Below are 17727 nucleotides of genomic sequence, written 5' to 3' on the forward strand. Positions count from 1 at the left end.
TGATTCAAGAAATGCATAAAGCCGTACATACCATGCGGTCCAAACAAACAGTCAGTCCATGTGTTCATTGATTTCCATGCACTTCACTTCTTCAGTTACAAGCACATTTTTTGAGATATCTTCAGCTTGTAGGAAGGAGTCTTTGACTTTTGTAGCAGATAAATAGTCCACTCTAGTGGCTGAACAGAAAAAAGGCTTGACGCTCACTTTCCAAAATTATTCCATTGTCCACAGGATAGATTTCCAAACTGAAATAATATTTATTACAAAAAATAATGTTTATACAAAATCAAAAAATCAAACTCTCATATAAATAAAGGATTGAAAAGATATAAAGTGGATTGAATCAATCTGTTTTCTATGGAGTCAGGCCGTGAGGTCAAAGACTGTTACTTCCGGTTCTGGCCACGCCTTCAGGTGAAGTCACAGGTCCTTTATTCCCACCTTCTGCTCCAATCCCTAGGTGGTGCCAACTCACATAACATTGGGTGCAATAGTTAATTATTTAACAAACAAAAAATAAACCTTATTTTAGCTCCTACATATATATATATATATATATAGTATTAAAGTTAGAGGGTCAAATAAAGATGGAAGAGATGTGTTTTAAGCCGATTCTTGAAGATGGATAAGGACTCAGCTGCTGAGATTGAGTTGGGATGAACATTCAAGCGACATTCACTTGCAGAACACAAGCTTCTAGAGGCACATAAGTTTGATGAATTTAGGTAAATGGGTGCAGAGCCAGTGATGGTTTTGTAGGCAAACATCAATGCCTTGAATTTTATGCGAGCAGCTATTGGAAGCCAGTTCAAATTGATAAACAGCGGTGTGTTGTAAGAGGTTAATACCGCATGGTAAAAAGTTAACAACTGTCACGATACGCTGCCAGTAGGAACACGGAGCCAAGGATAAATGAATAAGATTTTAATAATCCACCACAGGGTATATCCAACAGGGAACATGGAAACACACGTATGTGGTTTGTAGACCCAACAAAACTGAACTAAAAGGACAAGGCTTCTAAAGACAGGATGTCGAAGAGCAGACAAATGCATGGAATAACTTAATTAGCAGGGACATGGAACACATGGGGAAGAAAACTAGACACACCTGGGAACTAATCAAACTAAGGATTAGGAGTCAAACTCTCTAACAACTAGGCCACAACTTACCCAGTATATCCAATACATTAATTTAGCCTACACGGTGCTTTTCATAACTCTGGGTTTCATTATATATTTATTTAAGCATTAATTAAGTAACAGGTAAAGTGAAAAGTAATTAGTATATACTTGTTCTAATGAACCTAGTTCTGTATCCCAGACTGAATCAGTGCACATATGTCTTCACTATCATTTTCAGGTAAAATCTTCCTCTACTGGTTTGAAATGGTTTCATCTGAAATTGGAAATATTGTGTAAAAAATAAATTGATAATAATAATTATAATTAAAATACAAATAAAAATGTTTTATCATTAACATTAAAATGTTAAACTGTAAATAATGGCAACTCAAACAATTACAATATTGTTACATTCATGGACTTTGAGTTTCCTTTATTTGGTCATTTTCCTGTTCTTTTTTGGTTAATTGATAAATCCCCACCTGTCTCCATTCACCTGATTTCTTCCATCATGCTTAAATAGTGTATCTTTTTAGTACCTCCTTGTCCGTGATTAATGTAGTGATGTATGGTATTGTGTCATTAAAAGAACCCCTTTTGCATATTGTCTTCATTGTGCGCCTTCATTACACATCAGCAGCTGTAACAAATATTGTATTGGACATTGTTTAAATTTCTCACATTAATTTATATTCCATGTGAAGGTATCGTTTGTGAAAAACACTTATGTTTGGTCAAGTCACCTTTATTTGTTAAGTTCTTAATTAAATACAGATTGTTTCAAACACAGATTTGTATCCAATGGAGAAATCTTTGGGAGAAACCAGGCTCAGTTGGGGGTCAGTTCTCCTCTGACCAGACCAAACCAGCACAATGAAATGAAAAATCAATCAAAGTCTCGAGTGAGAGTCTTTGAGAGTTTCCTGGTATTATTTACTTTCAGTATTAACTTCACAGAATCAGGTAAGGTTCACTTTCATTTTACAGGAACAAACTGGTTTCTTTTGCTTTGAACAATCATTAATAATTTATATGTGTAAATACATAAAATATGTTTGGAATGGAAAACTGCAATAATACATACAGATATATATATATATATATATATATATATATATATATATATATATATATATATATATATATATATATAAACCCATAGACATAAACCTGTTCAGTTCAAAATCCACCACACTGAGGAATGACCCACATGCATTTGAATATACTAAATCATAAATAAATCAATTAGTCATGCATGTAACAGGTTTATGACATGAAAGGGATGTGAAATTTCACAAATTTCTGAACATACAAAAAGGTTTGGAGCTGCTTATCTGCTGTTGAATATGAAACAACAGCTGAGTGTCAGCAGAACGGTAAGATAACTCACACACTTCTCTCTCTTATAAAAATATTTATCACTTAATTGCACTTAAGATAAAGTGTCCTTTCAGTGGACCATTTTCACAGATAGTGATGACATATTTCCACTTACATTAACATTATAAATCTAACAAAACTAATTATTTACATTTATAACATTATGATTATTATCTTTTGAGAAGAGTAATCACATCTGAGAGACTGATTAACTCAATGAAGAGCAGGAGTCACATTTATAGTTGAGTCAGTGGACAGAAAGTTTACTGAAGACACTTCCAAAGTGAGAGGAGCCTGACTCAAACTAACTTAAAATACAGAAACAATAGTAATAATAGCTTATAAACAATAGCTAACAGTCATACTGGCATCAGTTCTAAAGGCTCTGAAGGGTTAAGAGATAATTCTAGCAGCATCCAAACATGATGTTGAGGTCAACAGTCTCTGTCTGGTTCGGTTTCGTTCAGACAGCATGTGTTTACTGAGAATGTGGTTGTATTCATACTGTGTGATCATAACCATACTAATACAGGACTGACAACCGTATGTGTTATTTTTGCTCATAACGGTTATAGTTATAATTTGTTCTACTTTTATTTGTGTGCACTCACAATATCAACAAAACGTTGTGCTTTTATAAAATAAAGAAAACAAAACATGATGCGCTTTCTGCGTTTAGTCTTTAACAGGATTACAAAACTGAACCGAAACTCAGTGATAACATGTCTCACAGACATGTATATCTATCAAATATGTCTTTAGAAAGCTTTAAATTACTACTTAATGAAATAAAACAAATCAAAAACAAAAACTCTTTCATTATAATCATAATCTGTAAAGATGCACTTCTCTCTAAAGGCGTGTCCATCGACAAATTCTTTCCTTGTGACACTGACTCAGAAAACACTAGTTTATTAGTAAATAATTAGAATATGTCCTTACTGTTTCCCCCTGACACATTTATGGTAATTACTCTTGGTGATGTTTTGCGGCAAGCTTTAGCCTATTTTGTGTATTTTGTGCTGTGGCTTGTCCCCCCTAAAATTATGATTAATAACCACCTGTGTATTATAAATAACAATGTTTTATAGGTTAAATAATTGTTTAAGTAATAAAACAACACAAACGGGGCAAACATGCATTTTAAGTTTAGAAACATTTTGAGTCTCCCCTCCCTTGGCTCACAGTGCTTTGGTCCAAATGCTTGCTTTCCTCTAAATGATGACATATTATTATTTTTTATTTATTTTTTATTTTTTTGTGAACTATCCCTTAAATAGTTTACTTATTATTATTATTATTATTATTATTATTATTCATCCTTCTTACTTACTATAGCCATTCATCCATTTAATTTGTTCAAACAGCTGATTAATTCAAGAATTAAGTAAATGGCTTTTTATGAATGGACCTTTGAATCATTGGTTCACACGATTGATTTAAATCAAGGATTCATTCAGAAACGAAACACTGCAATGTTGCTCACAGACACATACAAGCTCTGCAGTGGCTGCGTAGGTAATATGTAAAAACACACAATATTGTGTTCAAAATATAACACAATATTAACTGTTGTATAAAATCACATTTGTACTCGTGCTATGTGTGACAAAAACAGCACTCGTGTGATATCGCTTGTTAAATATTAGACCAATATCTTGATTTTAAGGACATAACTGCATTTATGGAGCTGTTGCCTTGCATTATATTTGTCAACAGTCAAATGTATGAAATATAAGATGTTGCAGGTCCGGGGGCGGCGCGTTAACTGTGTTAAAATATCATATTCACATTATTTTTCATACCTAATTAATCTAACTCATTAAACTGACAGTCCTAATTACGATTCATTGTTATTAATTATATTTCCCTTTTGAGTTAATATATACATGATATAGTTCCTGCATGAATAAAACGTGTGGCTGTGGTGAAAAAAAAAAATATGCAGAAACACAATAAAGCTGAACTCACACGTCTGATCATGATTCATTTTAATACTGATGATGTTTTCTCTACAACTATAAATTAGGCATCTCTTTTTTTATATATGTATTGCCCAATGTATGTGACATGCATTTTTCTTTTGTTCTCACTCAGCAAACCTTCTATTGATCATTCATCATTGTTCTTTTGTTTTTATTCAGCCATTACTTGTCTTTATTCTGGAATAAGGACACACAGGAATTTAATAACATTTTTGAGTGACATCTCACACAAAGATCTCTACTCTAGCCAGTAAAAAGACCAAATAAAACAGGACTGATGATGTACCACTTACCTTCATATAATCCCAGTGAAAAGATCTCAGTTGAAGCTACATTTGGAGAGTCCCTGTCATGCCTTGACATTGTATGGTCCAATATGTTCGAGACTGAAGACGTTCACCCTGATCGACCTAGACAGCATCAGGCTCAGTTTCTTAGAGGAGCTCAACAAAAGTGGCTGAATTTTTACCCAGAGAACGTACCGTTGGTTGAAAGGGATGGCTTTAATGATTTAATAGAGTTAATTGAGAAAAGAAAAGGAAAACGCTGTCTCATCACTGATATTTCTTTGCGATACCAGCCCGGGAGTGGAGGCTCAACTCTCTCCATGCAGGTGCTTTGGCATTTCCGGAAAGATCTCAGATGTGCCAAAGTGATCGATTCAGATCTAGACACCAAAGAGCTGTCCAAACAAGTGCTGGACCTCTTTCTGCTGTCTAATGAACAACACCCAAAAACAAATCGGAGAACTGTGCTGCTGTTACTGGACACCAGAGAAAAGATAAATGATCTGCCTATCAAGAGTGTTCTCTGGGAAGACCTGATTGAAGAAATCCATGAGAGGGACATCAATATGAAAACTCCAGCGGTGATCATTCTAAACTGCATCCCTACAGACTTCACTCTAAAAGACACAATGATTCTTCCTCCAAGACTCCCTGAAGGGGATATAACACAATTCAAAGAAAAGCTTCTGCAACAGATCCGACTACAGGGAAAAAGCCTAAGGAGAGTCGCAATCACAGATCTGTTGTACCACGAAGCCAGCAGTGGATTAACACTAGCCAGTGAAGTACTGAGAGACTTGAGTGAAGAGTTCACATGTCATTCCCTGACAAAATCATTCAAAACAGAGACTGCAGAAAATAAAGATAAAGTATTTGAGACAGAGATTGAAAGTATGGTAAATGAATTGCACAGAGAATATGTGAGGCAAAAAGATCCTGTGCTGCTTCTGTTGAATAATGAAGACAATAAGCCCCTACGATACTTCATAAAGAGCCTGCTGTCAGAGCTTGAATACACTGATCAAAGTGACCATCCTGCATTCATCATCATCAATGCTGTTAGCAAGAGCGCTGTTCGAGCGCCAGGCGACGTGAAGCTGAAAATGGAGCTCTTACCAGATGAGAAGGACAAGTTTGCTCAGAAAAGGCAGGAGATTAAAAAGAAATACAAGAAAATGTCACCGAAGTTTCATGCCTTTAACATCATTCAGGGAGGTTTCAAGAAAGAAGATGCAGAGAAACTGATCACAGAAAAAATGGTGGAACATATTGAAAAAGACACGAAGTCAAGCAGCACAAGACTTCTCAGTTTTCTGGCTTTGATAAACTCATATGTCCCAGGTTCACACTTGTTGAAGATTTTCTGTGAGGATTTCATTAAACAAGAAGAATGGTCCACTGATGAGGGAAAACATTCTCTGGAAAGAATAATAAAGCCTTTCAAGGATCTCTTGGTCATTTTCTCATTAGGAGAACAGAAAGCATACTGCATTCGTCTGGCACATCCAATGATTGCTGATGCCTGTCTAAAAATGCTCACTGAGCACAAACTGACAAGATATGACATCGCTTTTGACTTCTTGAACAGCATGGTGAAAGGAAACGAGAGTAATTATGGACAAATTTGCAAGAGCATGTTCATCACAAGGCCTAAGGCTCTGATAGAAAAGGAAAAGTTTTCCAAACTTATTCTTGACATCATTAGGGAAAATAAACATAACCAATGCATTTGTTTATTGAAGTTTGCTTCAAAATTGTTCTCAACAGACTCTTTCTATCCTCAAGCACTGGCACGTTTGTATTACATTGAGATGAAAGGAGAAAACAAATATAAAGAGGCAACAAATTGGGCAACTGAGGCGATTGATAGAGACCAAATAAATTCTCATATTAGGGACACACTGGGGCAAGTTCACAAAAACCACCTGTCACGGATCTGGACTCAAAGAGGGTGGAAGAATGTGCGAAAACCATGCACAGAGATAAAGACACGTTTGGACATTGCAAACGATGCCATCGATGCATTTCAAGCCGAAGAGAAAGCAGCTAAAGAAGAGTTAGAAACCCCTAACACCACATTCAACAACAGGGCCCTCTTTGGTTTTCTACAGGTCTGCAAGGACATTATTGATTTGATGCCAAACATTGACTTCATCAATCATCTCAGAGAAGGTGTTGAGCAGAAATATGATTTCTTTGAATGGTATCTTGCATACTCCAAACCGAGCTTCAAAGAGGAGGAACCAGACTACTTCCGTAGAGATGTTGAAGATTGCTATAAGCGGTATTTTACACAGGACACTCAGACTGAAGAAACGACCCTGAATAAGAAAAAAAAGAAGTCTTTTGGAGGACTTCTCCATTTCTTAAAATCAGACATCAATGAGTGTAAACAAAATTTGAGTGGAATTGAAAAACCCTGGTCAGAAAATGAAACACAAATCATTCTCTGCATTCTTGCCAACATCATCTTGAGTTTGTCCGGAGTATCATCTGAAAAAACTGAAAGTCTTCAGGCCAGGTTACAGAAACTTTGGACAACAAAAGCTCAAGGCAGAAGCCCAGAGTTTTACCTCTTGGTCCTTTTGCTCTTTTGGCCTGAAGAAGCACAGAAAGCAAATGCAAACCCTCCAGATCTAGAAATCTGTGTCCAATATCTGAGCGAGTCATATGAGAGCACGTATGGACAATTCCTCCGCGGTCGCTGTCTGGTGCCTATGTTCTTCTTTGGGAAAGAAAGAGGTCTGCAGAGACTGGTTCATGCCTTAAAACCCCTTAAAAAAGGTTTGAGACTGGTTCACTCAAAACTAAATCAAATTGATCTGGAGCTCCTCACTGAAGGAGATGAAAATGTGGAATGTCTTCAGCGTATCAACGGGAAGGTCAAGAATCACAAAGTGTTTGCTGTTAAAGATGGACAACAGATTCCAGTCACTCCTCACAATCCTGCCAGTGTGTGCAAATCAGGCCAGGTGTCTTTCTACCTGGGCTTCACCATCAGAGGACCAGTCGCCTACAACATCAGATATAATAACAACTGTAAGTAGAGCAATACCCACATGGAAGAAAACCTATATAAACATATATGTTTCAATATAGGTTTTTAATATATGTGACAAATATAAAATTGGCCGTTTTCCTATATTATATGTACATATATGCACACATATATATGTTGCCTACATAAACCTATATGCACGTATATATGTACCTATATGTTCACCTATAATAGTCAAATTAAAATCCATAGCTGCTAGGCAACATAAATAAAAGTCCAAAAATGTAGAAATGTACATTATTTACTTACTCAAGATCAATCAAATAGTATAACACAAAAAATATAGTACACGAACAAAAATAAGACAAAAAAAAAAAACTGCTAGGCAACATAAATAAAAAAAAAAAATGTATTTACAAGAACAATGAAATAGTACAAGAACAAAAATAAGACAAAAACCTGAACAGAAAAAAATATATAAATCTATATTATTCTTTGAAGGTCTGTCATGACGCGCCTCATCCTCCTCCTCTTCCTTTCTGCACTATCCAGTGTCGTTTTTATAGGGTGTCCGAGATTTTTATTTTTTCCTCTTTTTCTTTTCGCCGCACTATTTTTTTTGCGGATAGGCATTTTCATCCACACGGATCTGGCGTTTTGGAAGAGTGAAACCGATGTTTTGAAACCGGGTCCCAGAGTGGATATATTTGAAAACGCCGCTTTAGCGTTTCGTCTGGACGGCGAATCCGTAAATTTTCTGAAAATATGGAGTCATTAGCCCACGTCTCGCCCCTAGTCAAACACCACCACATCACGTAACAGCAACAAAAACATGAACAGACACTGAACGTTAACATTAACACGGACTCTGTGGCAGAATTACAGCGCCACATGCTGGTCTGGCATGTATTCTACATCGGTTTTGTGTGGACATGGATATTTCTTGAGACAAGGGAAAAAAAAGATCAGTCTCCGTGTGGACGGGGCCAAAGAAGTAATGGGTACTTACGGTTATGGATAGAAATGTAGCAGAGTAAAGAGTACAATACTCAGTACTCCGCAAAAAAGATACTCGAGTAAAGTACAGATCCCTCAAAATTGTACTTAAGTACTTTACTCAAGTAAATGTACTCCGTTACTCTCCGGCTCAGTATATCATGTTAATATATTGCCATAGTTAAATTCCATAACATGCCAATTACATGTGATACCAATTTCACGTATTCGCACATACATAAGTTCTTGCATAATTTTTTTTTTGTTAATTCTTAGTTTTTGCCTTGATAATAGAAAATATGAGCTAGGCATCATGTATGACAGTCAAAAATAGGATATGAGCTACAAAATGACCAGATACTGCCATTAGAAGACATATCTTGTTTGTATAGGGCTTATATGTGGATATGAAGAAGCAATACAAGAGACCTATATTTCCTGTATATGCACATATATGCACCTCAATTTTGCCTATATGTGGCATATATACGCATATATGCAGCATATATATTATCATATATGTGCATATTTGCAGCATATATATGCGTATATATCCTCATATAGGTTCTTTCCATGTGGGTACTTTATACTTCAGAGTCATAAAACACAAGTTTCATATTTGCCAAGCATTTGTTAGTAGTTAGGTTTGATTGTGTTTAAAATGTAGAAGGTACAAATGTAAAGCTTCAGCTGTATTTTATTGTCAGTGTAAGATTACATTCTCTTTTCTCTGCAGAGATCATGGATTACTGAATGGTGTCATTCAGAGTATAAAACAAGTTAAGCAATGTTCATCCAATGACACTGGCACTTTGATGCCTTTTCAGTGGGGGAAGACAAACCGGCAGCGATTTCCACTGTGTGCCACCAACATCTGTGCCAAGTGAGAGACTTTTCAGTACTGCTGGGGACATTCGTTCCCACACTCGCAACCGGCTGACACCTGTTAATGCAGAGCGTCTTGTTTTTTTTTTTTTTTAAAGGAAATTTCATGTGAAAGGTTAGAGGTTTTACAATAATTTAATTATGATGCAGGACATGTGTGTGATCTTCCGTAATATTTTTCATAATATTTGGCTACTGTTCTAATCGAAGCCTAGCCTACTGTTATAAACGAAAAACTGCCTACTATCCATGTTTATTGAGTAAATGTTCAATAACACCATATTGTCACCAAACATATTCTGGTTTAAAAAAGAAAAGAATAACACTCTTCTTTGCATTGTTGCACATTTATTGAAAGGTTTTGGCTTGTACCTGGGTAAGCCTAGGTTTATGGTAATTGTCAAAATAATTTTTCCCACTTTTCTCATCCTGGTATAATGTTTGCTAATCATTTTTTTTTTTTTTTTTTTTTTTTTTTTTAAATAAAATGAAAAATACACTTCGGTGGACGTTGTTTACTTCATTAATGTGATTTACTGTGTTAATGGAATGAGGATGTGAGTAGGATTCGGTTTCGGATTCGGCTGAATCTTAAACAGTGGATACGGTATTCGGCCGAACCCAAAAAATCTGGATTCGGTGCATCCCAAATTTAAATTATTTATGACACTCTGGACGAGAAATTCCACAGTCACCTGAGCAGCCTCAAAGGAGAAACGAAACACATTCCACAACACACACACACACACAACACACACACACAAACAAACTTTTCTTTACGCTCTTTATGTAAGTCCTTAATAATATGTATTTTGAATAGGTTTGTGTGTTGCATGAAATGGTTAATCCTTGTTATGCAGGACTATAAGTTGCTGACTTGTAAATTGGAAATGTTTCTCCTAATTGTAATGTTCTCAAATTGAATCATGAGTTGTAACCCTACCCCCTGACCAGGTCGTAAAACTTTATGACCTAACAAACAGGACAGGAAAGCTAACTCTTAGAAAAGAGAATAGTACCCTTTTATTTTCTCAATGTGTTCTAAATGTATTGAGGATTGCCTTTTTGTGCAGTAGATGTTTCCCCATATAAATGGGAGTATCTGCAGTTTTATCATGTGTTAATCAGACTTTAAATGTGTGTAATTCTGCATATGAATGTAATGTCATGTTTCTATATATATATATATATATATGCCATTTATGGTATCTTTATAATCGTAAAAATTTGACTGTGTTAACGACAAATAAAAGATGCATCGTTTCAGAAATACAATCTTTCTTAAAAAAAATGTTCAACGCACGCTGGTCTGTCCAGTCACAAAGAGACAACATGCAATTATCATTCTCTATGGAGATTTAAATGCTGCTTAAAGTTTGTCTATTACCTTTTTTAGGTGATTTGATTCTTTCAAGGGTTACTCTCTGCGAGTTTATGACCTAACAAAACTGAGCACAACTGAGCTTATTCTGTGATCGCGCCTAATTCTCTCACCTCTCTCTCTCATCCTCTCTCACTCATTCTCTCTCTCTCTCTCTCTCTCTCTCTCTCTCTCTCTCTCTCTCTCTCCCTCCCTCATTTGGATTCCATTATGTCTTGTACATCCTATTTCATGATAGGATAATGTTTTCATGGCCAGATAATATTTTTCCTTGAATTATAAGAAGTGATAACGGTTTGAGACTAGTTCACTCAAAACTACATCAAACTGTTCTGGAGCTCCTCACTGAAGGAGACAAAAATGTGGAAGTCGAATGTCTTCAGCGTATCAACGGGAAGGTCAAGAATCACAGAGTATTTGCTGTTCAAGATGGAAAACAGATTAAACTCACTCCTCACAATCCTGCCAGTGTGTGCAAACCAGGCCAGGTGTCTTTCTACCTGGGCTTCACCATCAGAGGACCAGTCGCCTACAACATCAGATATAATAACAACTGTAAGTACAGCAATACTTTATAACTCAGAGTCATAAAACACAAGTTTCATAATTGCCAAGCATTTGTCAGTAGTTAAGTTTGATTGTGTTTAAAATTTAGAAGGTACAAATGTAAAGCTTCAGCTGTAGTTTATTGTCAGTGTAAGATTTCATTCTCTTTTCTCTGCAGAGATCATGGATTACTGAATGGTGTCATTCAGAGTATAAAATAAGCTAAATGACGATCCTCCAGTGACACTGGGAATGCTCAAAACTTTCCTCTTTCTTCTCAGCTAGATGTGTAAGCAAGACTGCACAAGAACAAGACAACCTTTACCAAATCATGTTTATATGATAATATTCAGTTTGGTTATATGTGAATTATACTGCATGATTTCACTCCTCGACTAGGAGACTGTGGGACCAAAACAAGCTATCAACTCAAATATACTGCAAATTAAATTTATTTTAAACAGTTTTAACCTTCTAATCATCTGTAATGCAGTGAAAATGAACAATGTTGGAAACTTTCATTTTTAGTAATGTATTTATTATCTGTAGTAGTGTTATTAGTTTTGTCTGAATACTAAAGAAAGTAATATTACAAAAACACTTTCCCTCTGCAAGCTTTATTACAGCATGCCCAAAATAAGTAATAACACGAGCTGTTCATAATGATTGTTCATAATCAACTTATTAACCTAGTGATAATGAGTATATTGAAACATAATACAATAAAGATGATAATTACCAATGAAACAAACACTGCCTGGTCTTGCCCATTCAGTTGTCCAACTTTCCTAAATTAACTTTGATTGCTGGATTAGCCTCATGTAATGAATCATATGATTTAAGAGTCCTTAAACACTACCATTTTGCTTTAAAGTTTATGTTCCTCTCTATGAAACCAGGCAGATACCAGGAATTATTTTATGATCATTTGGAGTATTTGACTGCCTGGATTTACATCTTAAAGCATGTTTGATCTAAATACATCTACACCTATAAATGAATGGAAGAATGAATGAATGAAGGTCATATCTTGATAGATTTGAACTCATTCAAGAGCTTAAGCTGGCATTTTGACTTTATGACCCATGTAAGACCACATTTTGTCAATGAGAGAAAACTAAAATCAAGAATATTATGAACAATGTATTTTGAGCTCTGAATGTGATGTTCGACTATGTAATATAAGACGGCCTTGCTCTCAGTTGTTGAAGCTCTAAGACTGGCAAGAGCAGAATCCAAATCTTCAGTACTTATCCTGCTTGATCTCTCCGTTGCTTTTGACACGGTTAACCACCAGATCCTCCTGTCAACCCTACTGGCAAAGGGCATCTCAGGAACCACACTTCAATGGTTTGAGTCTTACCTATCAGATAGGTCCTTCAAAGTATCTTGGAGAGGTGATGTGTCCAAGTCTCAACATCTAACTACTGGGGTGCCTCAGGGCTCAGTTCTTGGACCACTTCTCTTCTCTGTCTACATGGCATCATTAGGTTCTGTCATTCAGAAACATGGCTTTTTATATCACTGCTATGCTGATGACACTCAACTCTACCTCTCATTCCATCCTGATGATCTGACGGTAGCTATTCGCATCTCAGCTTGTCTAACAGACATTTCTTCCTGGATGATGGACCATCACCTTCAACTCAACCTTGCCAAGACAGAACTGCTTGTGATTCCAGCAAACCCATCGTTTCATCACAATTTCACCATCAAGTTAGGCACATCAACTATAACTCCTTCAAAAACAGCTAGAAGTCTTGGAGTTATGATTGATGATCAGCTGATTTTCTCAGACCACATTGCTAAAACTGTCCGATCCTGCAGATTTGCTTTATTCAACATCAAGAAGATCAAGCCCTTTCTTTCTGAACATGCTGCACAACTTCTTGTTCAAGCTCTTGTTCTGTCCGGGCTTGACTATTGTAATGCTCTCTCTGCAGGTCTTCCAGCCAGTTCTATCAAACCTTTACAATTAATCCAGAACGCGGCAGCAAAAGTGTGTGTGTGTGTGTGTGTGTGTGTGTGTATGTGTGTGTGTGTGTGAAAAGATCTCTAACACTAGCTTGCTCTATTCTTTTTTTGTATCCTATCTGTTTTCTAAAATTATTTAAAACCCCATGCTACGTGTACTGTGTTAACCTAACTGAGACTTGTTATAGCACTTATTTGCTCTTTTTGTTGTTTTTGATTGCTTCCACTGTCCTCATCTGTAATTCGCTTTGGATAAAAGCGTCTGATAAATGAATAAATGTAAATGTAATGTTAATGTAATATTTAACTTACTATACATATATAATAATGTAAGAATCCCCAATAATGGGGCAAATATATGGTTTTCAGATCAACCCCCGACTGGGCCAATATCTTTAGGAAATGGTGAAGAAGGCAACATAAATGTTGATTTTGGTCATCAGTCAAAGGCTACTAGATAGGCTACAGATATACACACAGTGGGTACGGAAAGTATTCAGACCCCCTTAAATTTTTCACTCTTTGTTATATTGCAGCCATTTGCTAAAATCAAGTTCAATTATTTTCCTCATTAATGTACACACAGCACCCCATGTTGACAGAAAAACACAGAATTGTTTAAATTTTTGCAGATTGATTAAAAAAGAAAAATTGAAATATCACATGGTCCTAAGTATTCAGACCCTTTTGTTGTGACACTCATATATTTAAATCAGGTGCTGTCCATTTCTTCAGATCATCCTTGAGATGGTTCTACACCTTCATTTGAGTCCGGCTGTGTTTGATTATACTGATTGGACTTGATTAGGAAAGCCACACAGCTGTCTATATAAGACCTTACAGCTCACAGTGCATGTCAGAGCAAATGAGAATCATGAGGTCAAAGGAACTGCCTGAAGAGCTCAGAGACAGAATTGTGGCAAGGCACAGATCTGGCCAAGGTTACATAAACATTTCTGCTGCACTTAAGGCTCCTAAGAGCACAGTGGCCTCCATAATCCTTAACGTTTGGGATGACCAGAAACCTTCCTAGAGCTGGTCATCCTGCCTAACTGAGCTATCGGGGGAGAAGAGCCTTGGTGAGAGAGGTGAAGAAGAACCCAAAGATCACTGTGGCTGAGCTCCAGAGATGCAGTCGGGAGGTGGGAGAAAGTTTTTGAGAGTCACCCATCACTGCAGCCCTCCACCAGTCAGGGATTTATGGCAGAGTGGCCCGACGGAAGCCTCTCCTCAGTGCACGACACATAAAAGCCCCCATGGAGTTTGTTAATAAACACCTGAAGGACTCTGGCTTGATGAGACCAAGATATTACTTTTTGGCCTTAATTCTAAGCGGTATGTGTGGAGAAAACCAGGCACTGCTCATCACCTGTCCAATACAGTCCCAACAGTGAAGCATGGTGGTGGCAGCATTATGATGTGCAGGGGCGGAGCCAGACGATGTAAACATTCGGGGTTTAGCCAAAACCTACACTGTTAGAAAAAGAGGTACAATACAGGTCCAAACTTTGCATATGTACCCTTTAAAGTACAAAAATGTATCTTTAAGGTACAATTGTGCACCTTTAAGGACCAATTATGCACCTTTCATTGTACATTGTGAGCTTTTTGAGGTGTAAGGTACATATTTGTCCCTTACATATTTGTACTTTAATGTTTAAATATAAAATGGCAGGAATTAGTGGATAATGAAATTGTCATCTCTCTATAGAAACACAAGTTAACCTATACTATCAATTTCAATAATTGTCAAACTAAATTAACCATAAAGTTTTGAGATATGGGCAAAATAAATCAGAATGTTTTTTTGTTTTTTTTTTTGTTTTGTGAAGTATCCCTTTGAATAATTTATAATCATGTTAATGAGGATTATGCAATCATTTATATTCACAAACAGTATTGAAGAATTTGATTTTCAAACCCTTTACCCTATTTATATTAGAATAAAACAGACAAATAATTGTTAACGCTTTAAGTTGTGTTCTATTGAAAGGATCTAGCTACAGGCTAACCAGAGTTTGACTCGGCGGAAGCATAAATATTGCAGCGCGGAAGGATACATGAGTGAATCGACAGTGATCCAACTGTCAGTCTCTGTCAGTGTCGATCAAAGGTGGGAGGATGGGGCTTCGACATTTGTCCACGGAGGATTTAATCGCGGAGTTATTTAATTTTCGGATAGTGGTCACTGAAGAGGAGAGAAGTAAATTCAAAGGTAAAGTATTTGAATTTTTAATCAGTGTTTGTGGTGTTTCTTCAAAGTTGGAAGTTAACTTTTACTGTTAATGTTAGCGCTAGCCAAGTTCACACTCTGTCAACATTAGCTAGCTAGACTCACATTGACGATTGTCATTATTAACGTTAGTTAAAACATTATTATATAATAATAGTGTAAATAAATATTATTATCATAGCAGTACTATCTTGGCTACAGTTCACCATCGAGCTAACGTTACCTTTTCGGCAGCAAAAACGATTCTCATCCAACTCTGCCGCTTAAAAGTTACCGTTAGGTAAGATTAGGATTTTAGGATTTTGCGTTGAGAGCGTTTGGAAGTTGTTACATTACTGTGAGGAAAAAAACAACCAAAACAAACCTTCAAAATGCAGGGAACAAGCACAAACACTTGCACAACTCCGTTGATGCTCTGTAAAAATAAACTCCATCCACTGGTCCCTTAATGCTGTTTCTCTTTTGGTAATCTGTGCAGGGTTGACTTGCCCTGGCAACCAAAAACACACTTCTTTTGTGACATTTGGCGACGCTCTCGCTCTGATCAGTGAAGTCTGTTGTGCTCTCAGTGCTCTGCTATACGGGAGCGCGCGCTCTTCCGGCAGAAGTGCCTCAGGACCCATATAAGGAAATTCCGCTCCATCTAACGTCACACAGAGCCATACTCGAAAAAAAACTCAGTTAATCTCTGTTTTTATCCCACTGTGCAGAGATTAGCTGTAAAACACACCTTGAGATAATTTAGCATTTGATACAAGCTGTGTGTTTCAATTTTACGAGAAAATGTAACCCCCCAAATTGACTGATATTGCTTTTGAATCTCTCTCCGGCCAGTGAGAACCTGACAGAACTGGAGAGGATCTACAAGGAGGAGTGTGTATAATTCTTCTTCTTCTTCTTCATCTATATCTTTAATTGTAATCAAATCCATTAGTTACAAACATTATATATTGTTTAGAAAAAATAAAAAAATAAAAAAAATAAAAAAAATATATATAGAGAGAGAGAGAGAGAGCAGGTTCTAACAGAAAGTGTTGGTTTTTAGATCTTAATTGAACTGAACTGCATTTTGGTGAGTTTGACTCTTAACCTTAGGGTTTGTGGGTTCGAGTCTTGGGCCAGCAATACCACGACTGAGGTGTCCTTAAATATTGATGGGGTGGCAATAAGGGGGCAGGAATTTTTGAGGGGTGGCAACATATGGCAGACGTATATATACTGAATTTAGTCAGTTAACACAATTTGATGATGAATAGTAGATGTACACACTACAAAAAGGCACAGGCTGCGATATTCAAACTTAATCTCATGCAATCAACGTCTTGCATTTGAAACAGTTCATATAAGGCATGAGTGACCATTACCCCATAAGCACCACCACACTCACTAATGCATACAGTGTGCATCAACATAACTGAGAGCATTATGAAAGAATAAGTGTTAGCAACAAGTCAATTTATTATAAGAAACACAAGACTTTAACAGCCAATGACATTTCCAGCTGGGGAGACTCAACTGATTTTATGTTGTTTAGTGTTAATCACCTTCTAACTCAACCAGTCAAGAGCTACATTTGACTTAGATGTTATATGAATATGGTCCCTGAAGCATAGGTTTTATTAGCCAACAATAAAAATAATAAAACATTAGTTATGTGCCTAAAACACATACAGTGCATTCAATGAATGAGAAGTTTGAGGTGTAAACTGATTGAACTGTATTTGATGTAAAAGTTTATTTTTTTGCTTGTGTTAACTTAAAAATATACGTAAACATTTTACCCTAATGTCGCTTTGAGTAAGAAAACAATTAAATTCGAGCTGTGTGTTATCGCACTATACTTGCAGATTGAAAACACAAAGATCCAGGGACCTTATTAAACCATTCACAGCGTGAGTTTTCCACACAACTCCCAAAAGCTCTTAGACCGAAAAG

The 17727-nt window shown here is 36.5% G+C and overlaps 1 protein-coding gene across 1 annotated transcript; it reads left to right on the plus strand.

The window, feature by feature from the left end:
* Nucleotides 1–2384: 2384 nt before the first annotated feature.
* LOC128016374 (sterile alpha motif domain-containing protein 9-like) lies at nt 2385–7826 on the plus strand. Its single transcript, XM_052600851.1, has 2 exons — nt 2385–2503; nt 4652–7826. The coding sequence occupies exon 2, from the start codon at nt 4770–4772 to the stop codon at nt 7824–7826; it is 3057 nt and encodes a 1018-aa protein (XP_052456811.1). The 5' UTR covers nt 2385–2503; nt 4652–4769.
* Nucleotides 7827–17727: the final 9901 nt, after the last annotated feature.

Source organism: Carassius gibelio, chromosome A7 (assembly GCF_023724105.1).
Source record: "Carassius gibelio isolate Cgi1373 ecotype wild population from Czech Republic chromosome A7, carGib1.2-hapl.c, whole genome shotgun sequence".
Lineage (NCBI taxonomy): Eukaryota > Metazoa > Chordata > Actinopteri > Cypriniformes > Cyprinidae > Carassius > Carassius gibelio.